The 18,359-nt window shown below is 34.5% G+C and overlaps 1 protein-coding gene across 8 annotated transcripts in view; it reads left to right on the forward strand.

Moving 5' to 3' along the window:
• The window catches only part of PCDH11X (protocadherin 11 X-linked), a gene marked incomplete at both ends in the record, with an annotated part of 710,965 nt that overhangs the window by 370,026 nt on the left and 322,580 nt on the right, over positions 1-18,359 (forward strand). For 3 of the 8 annotated variants that reach the window (XM_082865341.1, XM_082865346.1, XM_082865344.1), the window contains one exon: positions 11,709-11,738. The exons of 4 other annotated variants lie outside the window; for them this stretch is intronic. In XM_082865341.1, coding sequence (XP_082721467.1) covers positions 11,709-11,738 — 30 coding nt within the window. Of the gene's footprint in view, positions 1-11,693; positions 11,739-18,359 lie in introns of all 8 variants that reach the window. One more of the 8 variants, XM_082865343.1, reaches the window with a different exon arrangement.

Genomic DNA, 18,359 nt, shown 5'->3' on the forward strand with positions numbered 1-18,359 from the left:
TTTCTGTATTATAGAAATCTGGCAGCATCATAGATATTGGAGTTTAGCTATGGTAAATATTCATTTGTGTGTTTAATTAATATTCACTTTATATTTCTGCTAAAGCTATAACTAAATGTTTAGAAATTATTCTCTGGGAAATAAAATTATACAAGGATACCTCTCTATTATTGAGGGAAAAGCTGCCAAATTATTTTGAGATCACAAGTATTGTAATTATCTATATTCTTGTCTCTGTTCCCTTATGAAGACTATAATCTCTGTAAGGGCAAAGATGATTATTTCTATCTTGGCAATCACTGTATCCTAGTAACTAGCCTGGGGAATGAGTGAATGAAGAAGTTAGAGGTGATGGAGGAAACAAAAATTCATTCTAGGTTGTATTTTCCGAGCACTGTCACACTGGGTAGTCCTTCTTACCTTGAAGGGCAACTAGATTGTGAATTCTTGGTCTTTTCTCCACAAATAAGATGCTCTCTTTACATATGATGCATCTGACTTAACCAGATGGAAACTGAACAAAGAATTAAAATGGTTGAATTGGAAAATTGGTCAATTATACAAGTTAGTAGTTTGCCTAGATTATAGAAAATGAACTAATACTAGAGGCTCCAGATTATGCAGCTGGCCATGTTACTTGCATATGTAAAAACATTGAATATTCTAACTGTTAATATTATTATTATTATTATATATTTTTTTTGCGGTATGCGGGCCTCTCACTGTTGTGGCCTCTCGTGTTGCGGAGCACAGGCTCCGGAAGCGCAGGCTCAGCAGCCATGGCTCACGGGCCCAGCCGCTCCGCGTCATGTGGGATCTTCCTGGACCAGGGCATGAACCCGTGTCCCCTGCATCGGCAGGCGGACTCTAAACCACTGCGCTACCAGGGAATCCCTGTAACAGTAATTTTTGAGGGAAAATTAACTTAGAGAAATCCAGTAGGTAAATACAAATGTAACTGCCTAACGTTAAAATCAATGCAAATGACTACTTTATAGAAGCACATCTGAATGTACTTTCTCTAGCATAGAAAATCATTAGTTAGGAAATAAAGTACTATAGGGGATATATAATATTTATTTGGAATTATTCATACATATTTGAAACATTGTTCATCATCTAATTTATTTATTGCTAGATATTGTGGCACATCGAACATTAACTTCTAGTAGTATAATATTTATTTTTGATGCATTTCTACCTAAGACATACAACAGGCTTGAGTGAAAAGAATATTTCCTTCCTGATTCATGCAATTTTGGCACATAGTATAAATTTCTGTACCTCAGTTTCCACACATGTAACATTAGCATAATTGTATTTATATGATGAACTATTCTAAGGATTAATTCAGATAATGTATATTAAATAGCTAAAAGAAAGTCTGATTCATAGGACTCTTAAAAACAGTAGATGTCCGGGCTTCCCTGGGGGCGCAGTGGTTGAGAGTCCGCTTGACGATGCAGGGGACGCGGGTTCGTGCCCGGTCCTGGAGGTTCCCACATGCCGCGGAGCGGCTGGGACCGTGAGCCATGGCCGCTGAGCCTGCACGTCCGTGAGCCTAAAAAAAAAAAAAAAAAAAAAAAAAAAAAAGTAGTAGATGTCCAAAATAGTTGGGAGAAGGTAGGAGAGCTCTGAATTGTTATTGTTATCTCCATTTTACATATCAATAAACAGATTCAGAGAGCTCAAAGGACTTGCTCAGGGTCACACAGCTCTTTGCTCCCTTGTGGTATGATAGTATTTTATTCATCTGCTCATTAAAACACTTAAAATGTAATACTGTAATTATCTATTTCTACCTCTGGCTTCCCTATTAAACTGTGAGATCCTTTTGGGCAAGGGCCTTATCCCATTCATTTTTCTATAATTTAGAAAATTTATACATAGTACCAAATAGGCTTCTGCTAAATGTTTCACAAATGAGTGAGTGATCTGGAGCTGGAACGTATGTCACATTATTCAAAACCGGATATTCTATTTCTCTTGTACCATATGCTTACTTATAATCATCCCAGTCCTCCAAAAACTTACATATTAGATGAAATATAGTGATTTGCATTCAGTAATCTTTCAATGCATTTTCGGTTTGATAATCATAAAACAGAACAACCTATTTTCTATCCTAGTGTATTGTTTTCCTGAAATGGGAGTATATCCCCTTCGCTCATTGTATTTTTAACTAGGACTGCCATAACAAATTACCAAAATATTTGGTTAAAACAACAGAAATTTATTCTCCCACAATTCTGCAGGCTAAAATTCTGAAATCAAGGTGTCCTCTGAAAGCCCTAGGGAAGAATCCTTCCTTGTTTCTTCCAGCCTCTGTGGGCACCTGGCAATCTTTGGCATTCATTAGCTTGTAGCTGCATCCCTCTAGTCTCTGCCCCACCATCACTTGGCCGCTTTCTTTCTGTCTGTGTGTCCTCTTCTTACAAGGGCACCAGTCTTTGGATTTAGGACATCCTGAAATCCAGGATGATTTCATCTCAAGATCCTTAACTAACTAACATCTACAAAAGCCCTTTTTACAAATAAGATCAAATTTTGAGTTTGGAATGGACATGAATTGTTGGAGGACACTATTCTAACCACTAAAGCTATTATGCTTCATTTGAGTTGATAGTATTAAGACAAGCTTAATGAAATCTTACAAACCTAAAAGCAATGAATTCAACTGGGGAAAAAAATGAAGGGCTTTGAGTTTCAGTTTTTTCAGATGATTTGAAATAAAGTTGAAAATTCTACAGAAAATGCACTAAAAGTGGAAATTCAGTATGGAATTGCTAGAGGAGTTTGAAATAGGGGAGAATATATCCATAATCAGCTAAGAGCTCAAGAAAACTATGGTGATCCCAGAAGAGAATGTTTTTCCCACCTAGGAAATAAGCAAGAAATGATAATGGGTATCAGACAATTATAATAACTTAGTCTGCTGTAAGCTAGGTAATATTAGATTAAAACTAAAGCTGAAGGATACATTAAAATGAATGCAACTATATCTTAGGTTCAAGTCACAATCAGGAAGTCATATGCTTAACTAGTACCTATGTGAGACCACTATATGAGAATTTAACGTTCACTTGAATCGATGCTAATGAACTAATGACACTGTTTTAAAATATCCTTTTGTTATCTCAGGGTTTGATATAAAGGCAGGCACATAGGTCACTTTTAAATTTTTATTTCTTATCATAGATCTAGTTAGTCATGCTTTCATCTAATATAAAAACCAGGCATTCACAGAATTAAGCAGTCTGGTAGCTACTGCACATTAAAACAATGATTTCCTTTTAACTAATGAGAAAGATCATTTGTATTCTGATGTTTATTCTTATAATCACTTTATTACTTTGATGTTCATTTTGTAAACATCTACAAGCTTTAATAGATGCAATGCAACAATCTCAGTTTTACATTTCACGAGAATGACATGTTAAGATGATCTGTAATTTAAAGTGATATCAGAGACAATTGCATATTTCTTTAGCAGCAAACAGAGGTATCTTTATGCAAAATTCAAACAATTAAAAATGAAACACTGTTCTGACTGACATGCAATATTTTAAGAAAGCAGACCTGTCTGTCACATTGATTTTGTTACTGTCACAGTATAAGAATGTTTCAGGGCAAGAGTAGGGTTTTGAATAAACCAGAAAGATTATGTGAGAACAAGTGTAATAGTATTCTAACTTAATCCTGCCTTCTCATAAGAAACTGTGATTTTCGTATCATCCATAATATTCCGCTTCTATGTCACTTTGAGAACATTTTACTCTTGTTTAGCTTTGTTAGATCAATTCTAGTATCAATCTTGAATAAAGCATTGGTTTCTTTCCCCCCTTAGTTTGACTCTCATTCTGGTACTCTATATAATCTCTGCATGTTCCAAATCCAAGATTCAGCACCCATGAAAAAATTATTTCAACTGGATTTAATCAGTACTGTCAATCCCTTTCCCCCATATTCAGCAAATGCAATGTCATTGTCCCATGATATCCTATGTGTTCTTCCAACTGTTTTATCAGACTTTTAACAGTGATATACTATAAGGTAGGTGGATTTGAATAAATAATTTGACAAACATTTTTAAAAGTTTCATTCACTTTAGCAGAGGGAATTTCCTTAATATATTTCAAATTATATGTAAATTAATATCAAGAAATAGATAACTTTTCAACCCTCTCAACGGATGGGTTTGGCAATCTGTTCAATGGTATCTTAGTAACAGGGAATAGTACATTAAGCTCACATAGTAGAATAGTTTATGCTACAGTTTTATTGATCTAATTAAAATAATTTTGGATGCCAGTGTATAGTTTAAAAAATATTTAGATAGGAATTTAATTCTAAGTATTCTAATATTTAATTCTAATATTTAGACAGTCTTTAATTCTAAAGTTAAAAATAAATTACCTTGAGAGCAAGAATGTGGAGAAATTGGAACCCTTGTACACTACTGATGGGAGTGTAAAATTGTGCAGCTGCATTGGCAAACAGCCTGACATTTCCTCAAAAGATTTAACATAATGTTACCCTATGACCCAGCCATTCCACTCATAGGTATATACCCAAGAGAAAAGAAAACACATGTCCGTGCAAAAACTTCTGTATGATGTTTATATTAGCATTATTCATAATACCCAAAAAGTGTAAATAACCCAAATTCCCATCAATTGATGAATGTTTAAACAAAATGTGGTATATCTACACAATGAAATATTATTTGGACATAAAAAAGGAATGACTTACTGAAACATGATGCAACATGGTTGAAACTTGAAGACATTATTATAAGTGAAAGAAGCCAGCCACAAAAGACCACATATTATATGATTTTATTCATAAGTCCAGAACAGAGAAATATACAATAAAAAAACAGAAAGTAGGTTAGTGGTTGTCTAAAACTTGGGAGAAGTGAGAGGTTAGGGGGTGATAGTTAAAGAGTATGGGGTTTCTTTTGTTTTGTTTTGTTTTGTGTTTTTTTTAAAATATTGGGGTATAGTTGATTTACAATGTTGTGCTTTAGGGTTTCTTTTCGAGATGATGAAAATGTTATAAAATTGAATATGGTAATGATTACAGATACCTGTGAATATACAAAAAAACATTGAATTTATACTTTAAATGGATTAATTCTATGGTATATAAGGTATATTAATAAAGATGTTAAAATAAAACACCAGTAATAAGAGCTAACATATATACACTATTCAAAGTGCCAACTACTGTTTGATGCCCCTAGTTTACTGATTTAACCCTTGTAACAAATACTCTGGAGTAGGAAGTCATATTTCTCTATTCTACAGATGATGAAACTAAGGCAAAATGACAAGAAGAAACATGTCTGGAGTCACATAGGTAATAAGTGTTAGAGACAAGAGTTGAATCCAGTCAATATAGCTCCAAAATTTGTGCTTTTCAGTAAGATTCATAATCAATTATTACAATCTAGCTCTAATTATCTATGTAATTAAATAATAGAGGAATATCTTGTTATTTGATTCAGTCTATAAATATTTATTGTAGATCTCCTTAGTACCAGGCACTTTTTTAGGCATTGAGAATATAGCAGAATTCCAAACTCCAAAATGACAAAATGCCTGCTGCCACGGAGCTTACATTCTAGAACTTTAGAATCCAGAAGATCTGGATTGAAACCTCAGCTCTATACCTTACAAGTAGAGTGATTAAGTAAATTTCTTCATCTCTTTGATCCACATTTTCCTCTTTGTAAAATGGAAATGATAATTTTCTCACATCAAAGTGTCACTATAACAATTAAGTTAGATGATATTTGTCACTATAACAATTAAGTGAGATAATATTTGTAAAGCATTTACTAAAATGCTTCATACTCAATAAATGAAAGGTGATGATAGCAGTGGCAGTGATAGTTGTAGTAATAGTATTCCTGTCATTGTCACAATCATCACCTTCATCATCATTAAATGTAGCTAATGCCTTGGATTCAGTGTAGGAGGAAGACATAGCCTTCTAAAGTTTTGCTTGAATAAGTTCACATAGCTACTTGTGAACCCAGGACTGAAACCTGAATCTTCTGATTTCAAATTTCATATTCTCTTTACTGATGTATTGAAACTATGTATACAATTTTTATACCAGTCTCAAATTTAGAAAAAAGAGAATAAGACAATAAAAATCCATAGATACATTCCCTTAAATGTATTCTTTTGAAATGGTGATTTACATTTTAGAGAGGAAATAGATAGTAAACAAACATGTTGAGAAGGACATTTAGGCTTACTATTATTATTAGATTCACCAGTATCTTTCCTTTAAAGCCAACAACACTCTAAGTTGCTAACTGAATAAAGTTCTGAAATACAATGTCACATGTACCAGCCTACTAAAAAAATAAACTAGGCTGTGATAATTATATGGAGATTTAAGCCAAGTAAAAAATACACTTCAAGTTCTGATATTTTTAAAGTGTAGATTAGGGGGAGGGGTTGGATATTCCACATGGTATAGTATTAGAAACCTGACTCCATAGGCTTCTAATTTTTTATATGCACACACTGCGATAAAAAACCTTCTTCCCCAGTTTTTTCCATCTGTTAGACAAATACTTATTTAGTTGTGTACACAGTCATAACTATTTTCATTTGACCATGCCATTCAGAAAAGTTACCACCACAACCCTGCTGGTGTCATTGAAAGTGTGTTTTGTTAAATCTTGACCACTACTGGACATCTCAAGTTGCTATTACACCTGATCCAGCTGACAAAAATTTAGTGATGGTTGAATGGACCTAGAGATTATCATACTAAGTAAAGTAAGCCAGACAGAGAAAGACAAATATCATATGATATTGCTTATATGTAGAATATAAAAAATAAATGATACAAACTTACAAACTTACATACAAAACTTACATACAAACTTACATACAAACTTACATACAAAACAGAAATAGACCCACAGACATAGAAAACAAACATGGTTACCAAAGGAGAAAGGTGGGGGGGGGACAAATTAGGAGTTTGGGATTAACATATACACATTGCTATATATAAAATAGATAACCTACAAGGACCTACTGTATAGCACAGGGAATTATACTCAATATTTTATAATAACCTGTAAGGCAAAAGAATCTGAAAAAAATAGATATATATGTATGTATGACTGAATCACTTTGCTGTTTTCCAGAAACTAACATTGTAAATCAACTATACTTCAATTAAAAAAAGAAATTTAGTGATGGTTGATGCTTTATTGAGTGATAATCATAATCAGCTTTTAAAATAAAGCTGTGCTTATCAAGTGCATTTTCTCCTGTACACATTCTGTTCTATTTCTTTCCTAATCAGCAGGCAGAGTAGTGAGTTAGGATAAGCTCTGGTGTCTTTGTCCTCTAATAAGTTTCTTCCTCTTTCTGTTACCTGTGTTTAGAGATGTGGCTGCCTTGACTTCTGACTCTAGTCTTGTTCCCTCTACTCTGTCATTAGGCTTAATGATCAGAAATTCCTAATAGTTGTGTTCAAGAGGACAGCTGCTCTATAAGCAGCAGCAATACATGAAGGCAGAATGAAGGTAACAGCTGTACTGTACACAAGTCAGAAAAGGAAAAGAGAAGTAGTAAACTTGGAGATGGGTAAAAGAAGGAGTTAGGATTTTTCAGAGACTGCACAGAGGCAATATTCTTTTGGGTTAGAAATCTCTTCTTGTGTTGACCCCACCCTTTGTCCTTGTTGTGTTCATTCTGAATGCACAGATCAAAAACAGACAAAGCTGAAACACAAAAGCACATAGATATTGAGAAATACCAAAATCATTTGATCTTATTTCTTCCAATTATACCAATACAGCTACAGCCTCAGTGTCTACTTGAATAACTCTTCACTGTGGTGACTTATCTGCCACCATACTCTACTGTGCTAATGCTGTATGATACAGAAGAGAGCTGACTAAAATTTGAGGATGCTCTCCTAGTTGGATCATCCCCTTGGTATTAACAGACTTTACTTCTCTTGTATGCTATATCTTGGCCCTCTTTTTCATTAGAGTCAATCAGCTCTATCACTCTAGAAAATTAGATATAATAGGAGAAATATTCATTTATTGGCAGTTGGAGTTAGAATTTATTCACTCCTAGAGGTTAATAAGAACGTATGAAAACTACATGACTAATGTATACTATAGAAAATTCTGAGCCCATAACATTCAGACTGGTGAACATTTCTCCCTACCTTACTATATATAATTTAGTTTGAAGAGTGATTTTGTTGATATAATTTTGGCCTCTTGGGAGTCATTTTTAAAATAAGGGGATAAAAATCCATGTCTCCGTTAAAATAGAAATTGCTTTTCAGCATGATTTTTCCCCTTCCAGAATTGATTTTTTTTAAATGTTTCTATCATCAAATCTGGTATCAATTTGCCAACCTACTCACATGCCTGCCAATATATTTCTGTGCTTTCTTTTAATTCTAATGCTTGTCTAGTTGTCATGAGATAGGGCCCACTTATGGTGACAGATTGTGTTCTGTCTGTGTGGTGTAGAAAATGCAAAGACTATCATTTTAATATTTCCCACTTGATCTATTTTAAACTTTCTCAATAGAAATTCTCAAACAAGGACAAAAGGAGCACAGCATAGGCAATGCTCTTAATTAAAATATATAATTTAGGGAAACAAACACATTCTGGAGTTGTCTTTTTTCACTGCAATGGTAAAGCGGTGCTCTCAATACGTTGACTAGCCTTAAATATTTTCATTACTTTTTCAATAATTCACTAATTTACCAAGATAGATATAATTAATATTTTCACATCTTCACTTGTCTTGCTGAGGATTTTGCATTGCTCAGTAATAAGTGGTAAAACATCTAACTAAAATCTACTGTTTTCTTGACAGTAAATTCTAATGGAGGGAATATAAAAAGATCTATCGTGGTTCTATAAAATAAAGAATGGTAATTTTTAATATTATATTCTTAAATATGGGTAAAGTTTTGAGGGTTTTTTGTCCATGATATTATTTCTGTTGGAAAGTTAAAATTTTTAACCTGTTATTTAAGAATTATCATTCATGATAGAGAGAGATGTAAATACCAATTGTTTAAAGATATTAAAATCCAAGGACACTTTCTTGAAAGAGATTATTCAAGGCATTATCCTCAGGCTATGCCTTCACAGACAAATAGAATTCTATCACTGAGCCACTGATGGCTGAATTTGATCAACACATAAGAACAATAAGAATATCTTAGGCTAAAAATAACTACCCAAAGTGGAAAGAAAAAAACACACTTTGATTTCCTTAGATAATAGATTTGTGACCATGTCTGGATACCTTCCTCAAAAGTCAATTTTGGAAACTCACGTTATATTAAAATGACAGGAAAAAAACTATACCCTTTTTGGTCTGAGAATAAGTCATTGAATAACAAAATACAGAGCCTTTGTTTTGTTTCAAGGCAAATTATGCTCAGAGACTGAGATTATCTTTGCCAATATTTTATTTAACACAGGTCTACTGTGGGAATTATAATTTCACAAGCCAATAGCATACAAGATAATGTCCTTTAATAAGCCAATAAAGAAATAACATACTCCAAACCAATGATTGATTAATTACACTATTGTTCCAGGCAAAGGGCACGATGAAAGGAATAAAGTCCAAATTTAGTTGTGGTGTACCTTTCTGTTGCAGGAAGGGGGACCCCTTCCAGGACCTAGAGTGGGCTTTTGTCTAACACTCGCAAATGAATTGTCCAAGGAGACACATGTACTGACAAAGCAAAAGGCTGTATTGGAAATGGGCACCCAGGCAGAGAGCAACAGGGTAAAGGAACCCAGAAGAACTGCTCTGCTACATGGCCTGTGGTCTCAGGTTTTACGGTAATGGGATTAGTTTCCGGGTTATCTCTGGACAATCATCTTGCATGGCCCATATTTGATCTAACTAAGTGTCTTCCCTGGTGGCATTCACCTCTCTCAGCCAAGATGGATTCCAGCATGAGGGTTTCTGGGAGGTGGACAGGACATGTCGTCTCCTCCCTCCTTCTTTTAGCCCCTCCCAAATTCTTCCAGGTTAGTTTTACAAGACATACTATGGGCTGGCATGTCCTCCTTCCTTTGGCCCCTCCCAAATATTCCTGGTTAGTTTTTGGTGGCAGCACCACATTCTTCATCGAGACCTCCTGTTGCAAGACAACTCAGGCAAGAGGTTATCATCATGCGTGGTCAAGGTTTCAGTCAATGACTCCCTAACATTTCTATGAGCTGGTTCTCGAGAGAGAGAGCTTAGTCAACTGAGAGCTAATGTCCAGCTGCCAGCGCAAAGATGAAAGTCTCTTGTTGTAGAGCACATGGCTAGGAAATGAAGGCATTGAGGCTGGCAAGCATGATAATCTCCTTCCCTGGGGCTGCTTCATGGTTTTCACCACTGCTGAGCAGAGATCCACCTTCCTAGGCAGGAGCCAATACCCCAAAGTCTTCAGAGAGCTATTTAGATCAGCAAAGAGTCATCTTGCCCAGACCAAACACTCTCAGATGGTCCTCACACACTCTGGGTATTTATACTCTAATGTCCCCTTGCCATAGCTGCTTCTTCATATGTTCTTATTGATAAGACCCTGGTGGTGCCCCTCAGCAGTTGAGCTACTACTGAGTGCTTGTCAGCAACCGCAGATGTTGATGTTGACATCCTGACACAACAACTTCAATACTTTTATTGAAACAACTTTACTTATAAAAACAACTGTATTCTTAGATCAAAACAATTTTTGTCATGAACAAATAGATCTGAAATCATATCAAACCACTAAACAACAGCATTCATCCTCTTACTACATTTATTGTATCTCTCTTTGTATATACCCTTATTTCAAATTCACCTCTATCTCCTCCCCAATTTTCTCTGATGCTCAGAGAAACTTTTACATAACTGTAGCAATGACATGGAACTAAGGTAAATTTTGAGGAGAAAGGACTTGGGAGCATCGTTAACTAGAAATGTTAGACATGTGATCCTTTTATCATGTGATGTATTCATCCTCTACAAAGGAGAATGAATCCAAGCAACAAATGGCCTAAATGCTTCTGGAGTTTTCAAAATCAATTTACCCCATTTCCTGAGGTTGAATGGGGGAAAAAAGAAGTCTTAAATAAAAATGAACAAAATGATTTTACCAGGATGGCTGCAAAAATTATTTAGTTGAACAGAATTGAATTAGGTGCTCCTAAGACCCACAAAAATTAATATTTAGAGAGAGTATCCAAAGCTGTATAGATATTTATGTTTACTCCTAATTCATGAATCTCCAACTAAACTAGTTTTTTTTTTTTAAGAAATGTGTTCATGCTTGAGATAAAGACTCATCCATTTAAAAATGGATGGAAAATAAATAAGGGAATATCTAATTGGAAATATGTCTTTTCTTGGCCAATGCCTATGTGAGCTAAGGATTTAATGACTTTTTGATGACCATTGAAGATTTTTATATGGCTCTACATATTGCTGTATGAGATTTACAATGTTATATCCCTTTCCTGAAACCACTGAAGAATGCAACAGATGAAAATAGTTTCATTAGAAAAACAAAATTGTGTATTATTGCACTTGGAATTTTGGCATGTTTTTAAAAAAAATATATTTGCAATAACAAATTGGAGCTGATTTTTGTTTTGTTTTGTTTTCCTTTGCTTCCTTTGCCTCCACTTTATCCTAAATCAGCAGAAATCCGAGGGAAAAAAGGCAGGAAAGGTAAGATTGTAAATTTCAAAGAAAATTGATTTCAAAATACGTTGTGATTTTTTTCTTGCATTTCTGAAGCCACAGTAGCTACTAAGTGGAGTTAAAACTGTAAGTATTTAAGATGACATATGTTGTAGTTCTGCCTCAAAAGAGCTTCAAGCTGAGCTGTCTCTACATTTTGTATCACTTACACAGTCCTGGAAGCAATTTTCAAGTCTTATTTTATTTTATTTTTCATCAACACTTTCTTTTCCCACTGTGCCAAAACAACATACTGCTGACAGCATCACTTCGTGAATATTCTGGTAATACAGTTATTTTATGATAAATTTTAGCAATAAAAGGGACCATTTTGGTGTCAATTTACAATTTAACAGTGACAGCAAAAGTTAGTGAATATGAAGCATGATGATGTCTGATAAGGTCACAGAGAAAAATAGCATAAACTAAACATGGTTAATCAGTAAATTGATGTTCTCTGAGAAACTGGGCTTTAGAATGTCATCTTTCAATGCAAAAATTTTTTTCTAATTGAAATATAGTTGATGTACAATATTATGTTACTTTCAGGTGTATTACATAGTGATTTGACATTTGCATACATTATGAAATGATTACCACCATGATAAGTCTAGTAACCATCTGTAACCATATAAAGTTATCACAATATTATCGACCGTATCCTTTATGCTGTATATTACATCAGCATGACTTATTTATTTTAAAACTGGAGGTTTCTACCTCTTAATCCCCTTCACCTTTTTCAACCACTTTCCTCCCCTCTGCCAACTGCCTTTTTGTTCTCTGAAGTCTGTTTTTGATTTTTAGATTACACATAAGATCATACAGTTGTTGTCTTTCTCTGTCTGATTTATTTAACTTAGCAAAATATCCTCTTGATTCATCCATGTTGTCACAAATAGCATGACCTTTTTTTAATGGCTGAGTAATATTCTATTATTATTTCATAATATTTGATGGACTCTTATTTGGCTTCCATATCTTGGCTATTGTAAATAATGCTGCAATGAGCATTGGGATGTATATATCTTTATGAAATAGTGTTTTAGTGTTTTTGTGCTGGATCATATGGCAGTTCTATTTTTAATTTTGTGAGGAAACTCCATACTGTTTTCCACAGTGGCTGTACCAATTACATTCCCACCAACAGTGCACAAGGGTTCCCTTTTCTGTACATCCTCACCAACACTCATTATTTGTTGTCTCTTAATGATAGCCATTCTGACAGGTGTGATGTGGTATCTCATTGTGGTTTTGATTTGAAGTTCCCTGATGATTAGTGATGTTGAGCATCTTTTCATGTGTCTTTTGACCATCTGTATGTCTTCTATGAAAAAATGTCTATTCTGTTCCTCTGTCCATTTTTTAATCAGGTTGTTTGTTTTCTTGACAGCTGTATGAGTTCTTTTGGATATTAACCCCTTATCAGTTATATCATTTGCAAATATATTCTCCCATTCTGTAGGTTGCCTTTTTTATTTTGTTGATGGTTTCCTTTGTTATGCAAAAACTTTTGAGTTTGATGTAGTCCCATTTGTTTATTTTTGCTTTTGTTTCCCTTGCCTGAGGAAATAGACCCCCCAAAATATTGCTAAGACCTATGTCAAAGACCATGCTGCCAATGTTTTCTTCTAGGACTTTTATTGTTTCAGGTCTTACATTTAAGCCTTTAATCCATTTTGAGTTTATTTTTGTATATGGTGTGAAAAAGTATCCCAGTTTGATTCTTTTACATGTAGCTGTCCAGTTTTCCCAACACCATTTATTGAAGATAATTTTTCACATTATATATTTTGGCCTCCTTCAATGTGAAAGTTTTAAGTTCTGCTCACATATATATGAACAGTCTAGCTGTCTAGAAAAATTTGGTTTTCTACCATTAAAAAAATAAACTATGTCACACATATTGTTAAATTTTAATTACCTCATTGGTTAAACTGCACCACCACTAAAAATAAACAGTTATTTAGCTGTTCACTGACATTTGTTTTCTAGAATTTATGCTTTGGTTTCTTCACCATGTTTTGAGGTTTGGAACCAAAATGTTGTCATAACTATATGCTAGGTTAAATATGAGTGTTTTTCTAGTTTGAGAGACCAAATTTTGTCTTTGAAAAAGAACTTGCCAAAGGGTGGTCTAGACTATGCCAGAAGTACTCTGTTAGCCCTGGATGGCTTTATCAAGTGTGAGAATTACCTGAAAACGGAGCCTGACTAGAATGTCAAAATGAATTTTCATTAGTGTTTGAGAGATAAACTAAAATAACAGCATTAGAGAATTTTCACTCAGTATACCTTTCTGAGAGTTTTCAAATGCCCGTCTGAACCATCTTATCACTGTGACCTTGGAGTGATGACTTTTTGAGAATTAACTCCTCCGAGAAGGCAAAAGTTTATAGAAGATTTCTCCAATTAAAAGGAGGGAAGCAAGGGGAATGAAATGTCACTAGCTATGTAAAGTGAATGAGAGAGGGAGAGAGAGAGAGAGAAGCTCTACAGATTTTAAGTGTTCTAACATTCTCAACCATTCTGGTAAATTTAGGAAAGGACCTGTTGCTCAGTTATTTAAATGTTGGAATTTTGAAGAACATAAATATTGGCAGATTTTATCTAGTATAGTTATTCTATAAATAGAAAAGTGTTTTTGTTTTAAAAAATTAAGACTGTACACAGCACTCTGGGATGAACTCAGAAAACACCTGGGTCATGAAACTTTAACAAAAACCACTTCAATTGTGAATATTAAAACAGTAATATAATCACAATATAAGGAGCAATGGAAAGTGTGGTTTTTAGTGATGGATACTTTTTTTTTTTGTCAAATAAAACCAAATCTGGACTTAGAGATTTTATTCAGAATAGAGAAAAGGCTCTGACCTCAGAAATCTGCAAGGTCTTAAAATCTAACAGAAAAAAGGTGCTTCTTTTTTTAAGGTAAAAAGGGGTAAGCAGAGATAAGCAGAATCTTTTAAGAAGAAACCGGACAGGCCAGATAAGTGGCCAGTGGGGTCCACCAGGAAAAGTGTCTTGCTGTGGTCAGCTGATTCCCAAGAGACCCTGATAAAGGGGATGCATTCCACATTTTTAGTGCTTGCTCATTACTTGGTGGCAAGGAGAGCTCAGGAGCCTGTAGGAAGGAGAGATTCCTGACTAAAGTTTGGTCAAGACAAAGTGTTGTAAGAAAAGGAGGGAGCCAAAGAATGGTCATATCCCAGGTTTCAGGCAAGGCCCTGGGATGGGTTCCCAAGCAAAGGTCTTTGGCTTCATGCAGGAAAGAATTCAAGAGCAAGTCAAAGTAGAGTGAAGGACGATTTATTCAGGGAGGTACACACTCCATAGATAGAATTTGGGCCATCTCAGAAGGCAAGAGGGCCCTGGGGTATGGGTTGTTAGTTATTATGGGCTGGGTAATTTCATAGGCTAACAAGTGGGAGGATTATTCCAACTATTTGGGGGAAGGGGCAGAGATTTCCAGGAGTTGGGGCACCACCAACTTTTGGTCTTTTATTGTCAGCCTCTGAACTGTCATGCCTGTGGGTGTGTCATTTAGATGTTAATGTATTACAATGAGTGTATAATGAGTCTCAAGGTCTACTGGAAGTTGAATCTTCAACCGTCTTGGACCTAGTAGGTTCTAACCAGTTTTTGTAGTATCCTGTTTTTCTCAATGGCTGTGTCATTCTTTTAATTCTTGTGCCCTGCCCACTTCTCTCCGGTCTCAAAAGCAGAGTATAAGAAAGGGACAGCTGTGAGCACTTGGTCATTTTTTCCCAATACCGTTCTATACCAAAGTAAACACAGTAAAATTAACTTACTAATATTGTGCTTACTCTGTTCCAAGCACTGTGTGTGTGTGTATACATATAAGTGCATATGTGTATACTTCTATATCTATATCTACATCTATATCTATATGTCTATACCTACTACATATTTAGTCCTATAAACTCATAGTTTAATCCTATGAACTCTTTTACAGATGAGGAAACCATGGTGCAGAGAGCTTAAGTGCTTGCCTAAGATTATAGAGCTCACCAGTAGAAAAGCCATGAGTTGAACCCAGGCAATCTATCCAGAATAATTAAAAAAAAAATAAAAGAGAAAAACTTGAATCATAAAACAAATACTTCTTTTATATCAAAATAATAGTTTTATTGTATTTTAGTAATTACCCTGAATATATTTAATATTTTAAGATGCTTCTGGAAGAATAATATTTTTTAAAAAATTTACTTCTGTCAACTCTGATGATGCTACAGACCTATTATGAAGCCCTTTTCACTAGTCTATATGCATTCTATACCTAGCCTGATATAATATGGTTAACATATACCATGGATATTAGGTCTGTCCTCTGACACCCTTTATTTTTGGTTCATTGCGTTTATGTATTTGAAGGGTATTTTGAATATTAAATTCAAGAAGCTATAAACCTTAAATATATTAAGTGTCAGAATATTCATTAACTTTGGATTTACTGCAAATATCTCCATAAAAAGTTGAATTAATCTCTTGAACCTCACCTATTTAGGTATTTTTAATATAAATTATAAAATATTACTTTTACGTTCAGTTTAATTCAGAGTAAGTGAAAAATATAAGCTTCCTGCATTTGTAAAAAAATAGGGCCACATATTAACTTAGCTAAGAATGAAGTATCTAAATGAATGCTTTATTGTCCTAAAGTCTCAAACATCAAAGGACCTAGAGTCTCAAACTTCAAAGGACCTATAATTTCTCAAAGACTTCCTCAGCTATTTGCATTTAAATGACTTCAGAGACCTCACCAAACAAGACTAGTTTTAGATTCCAAATCAGAGTTTTAAGGTACAGAGATAGATAGACATGTTTTTCTACCTCTCTTTTAAAAGATTACATTTCACAGGGAAGCTAGTGGCATTCAAAGAGCAGAATAAAAGCAAATGTCATACTCCATACTTCATTCATTCTTTAGTATGGAATGGCTAAGAGTTAATTAAGGGGAAAATACATTTCAACACATAGCCACCTGTGACTTAATAGATTGGTGATAGCAATGTTTGTTTTCAACTAAAAGAGAGAAGAACAATTTTTGAAACTGGTTAATATAAAACAAACATTTCTTGCTTAAACACAAACTGATTCCCTAAGTTAGTACTAACCTAAAAATTTCCACGTAGATTTTTTTTTAAAATCCCTCCCCTTTGGCTAAGCCTGAGTTTAAATTGCCCTCAGGGTTTGCACAAATGGCCATGCTTGTTAAAGAGTATGTTCACCAAAGTGCTAAACTGAAGTTGGCAGAAACAGAGCTGACTGAGATTCTCAAAAGAGTATATTTCTTATTTCTTTATATTTGCCTGAGGTGAATTTACAAAGTGTTTTCTTTCAGACTAGGCTAGTTGGTAGCAGAAAGAATAGCTATAGGAAAAAAGCAAATAAAAGTCATTGCCTGTTATTGGCCTCTCTTCTTCCAGACTCCTGTCTGTGTAACCATTTGCTCCAAGGCTACATGAAGAAGAGGGAGGCAATGAGAATGTTCAAAGGAACATATATTAAAGTAACATTTTACTGGTGTCTCCAAGCTACTTCTTCTTCCCTTATCCTATTCAACAATCCAGAAACTTTGGGAAGTTTCTTCATCATAAATTGTCCTAACTGTATAATTTAGAAGTTTGAATATGGCACAGCATGTTGAGATATTTTTTAAAGGTTTTCTCTAAATGAAACTAATTCTAAGGTTACGTTTCTGAAGAGATGTATCCACAAGCCTTGGCTTTAATGAAGGATTATTTTCATACATACTTTTTGCAACATGATAATCTAACAAATGCATGAAGCTAAATCTATAGCAATTGTGAATGCTATTTCTTCTATACTAACCAGTTTTCCTTATCAGGCATTCAGTTGAATGTTAGTAATGCTATGAGAAAGTTAAATCACATAAGAGTTCTAATTTAGCATTACCAACTACAAGCAAACCTATTTACCTTTTTCCTACATATGTTCCATAGATGTGATCTTCCAGGGACATTGTACTGCAGGTATACTGAGTCCTTTGGTAGTGTCTTAACAGCTTCTTATTTTGCTTTGGAATAGATTATTTAACTCAATGGGTAGTGACAGAAAATTTAGTTAGTGGCAAAAAAAGTGACAGATTTTAAAGGACATCTTTGGTTTGATCTTTGGATTCTCCTTCTATGCTTATTCAAGACTTCTGCTTGCACTATTCAATGTTAAAACTGTTAATGTAGCTATCACCACAAATCGATATCTGTTTTGTCTTACATGTTTGTTTTTGTTGATCTGTTTTGGATTTTGTTGATTTTTGTTGCTCGGTTTGTTGATTCTATTGCCCTTATATGTACATATGTGCATTCCCTGGATGTTATTTTCACGTGATTACAAGGACTCCATGATTTTGAACATTGTCCTCTCTTTTTATGACCATAACTTTATTATCCGCCTTGTGTTATCCTCTTGTGAACTTGAACTTTCCCTTCATTAGGTCCTCTAATTGCTCATCCCACTTTATGAAGTTCCTTCCTGGTTACATTCCTCTCCCCATCTCATCATTACTATCCTTGACTTTTCATTCTTGGCTTCTCACTCTGTTTATGGTGCCAATTTCCA

Source organism: Leucopleurus acutus (genome assembly GCF_964270905.1).
Source record: "Leucopleurus acutus genome assembly, chromosome: X".
Classification (NCBI taxonomy): Eukaryota; Metazoa; Chordata; class Mammalia; order Artiodactyla; family Delphinidae; genus Leucopleurus; species Leucopleurus acutus.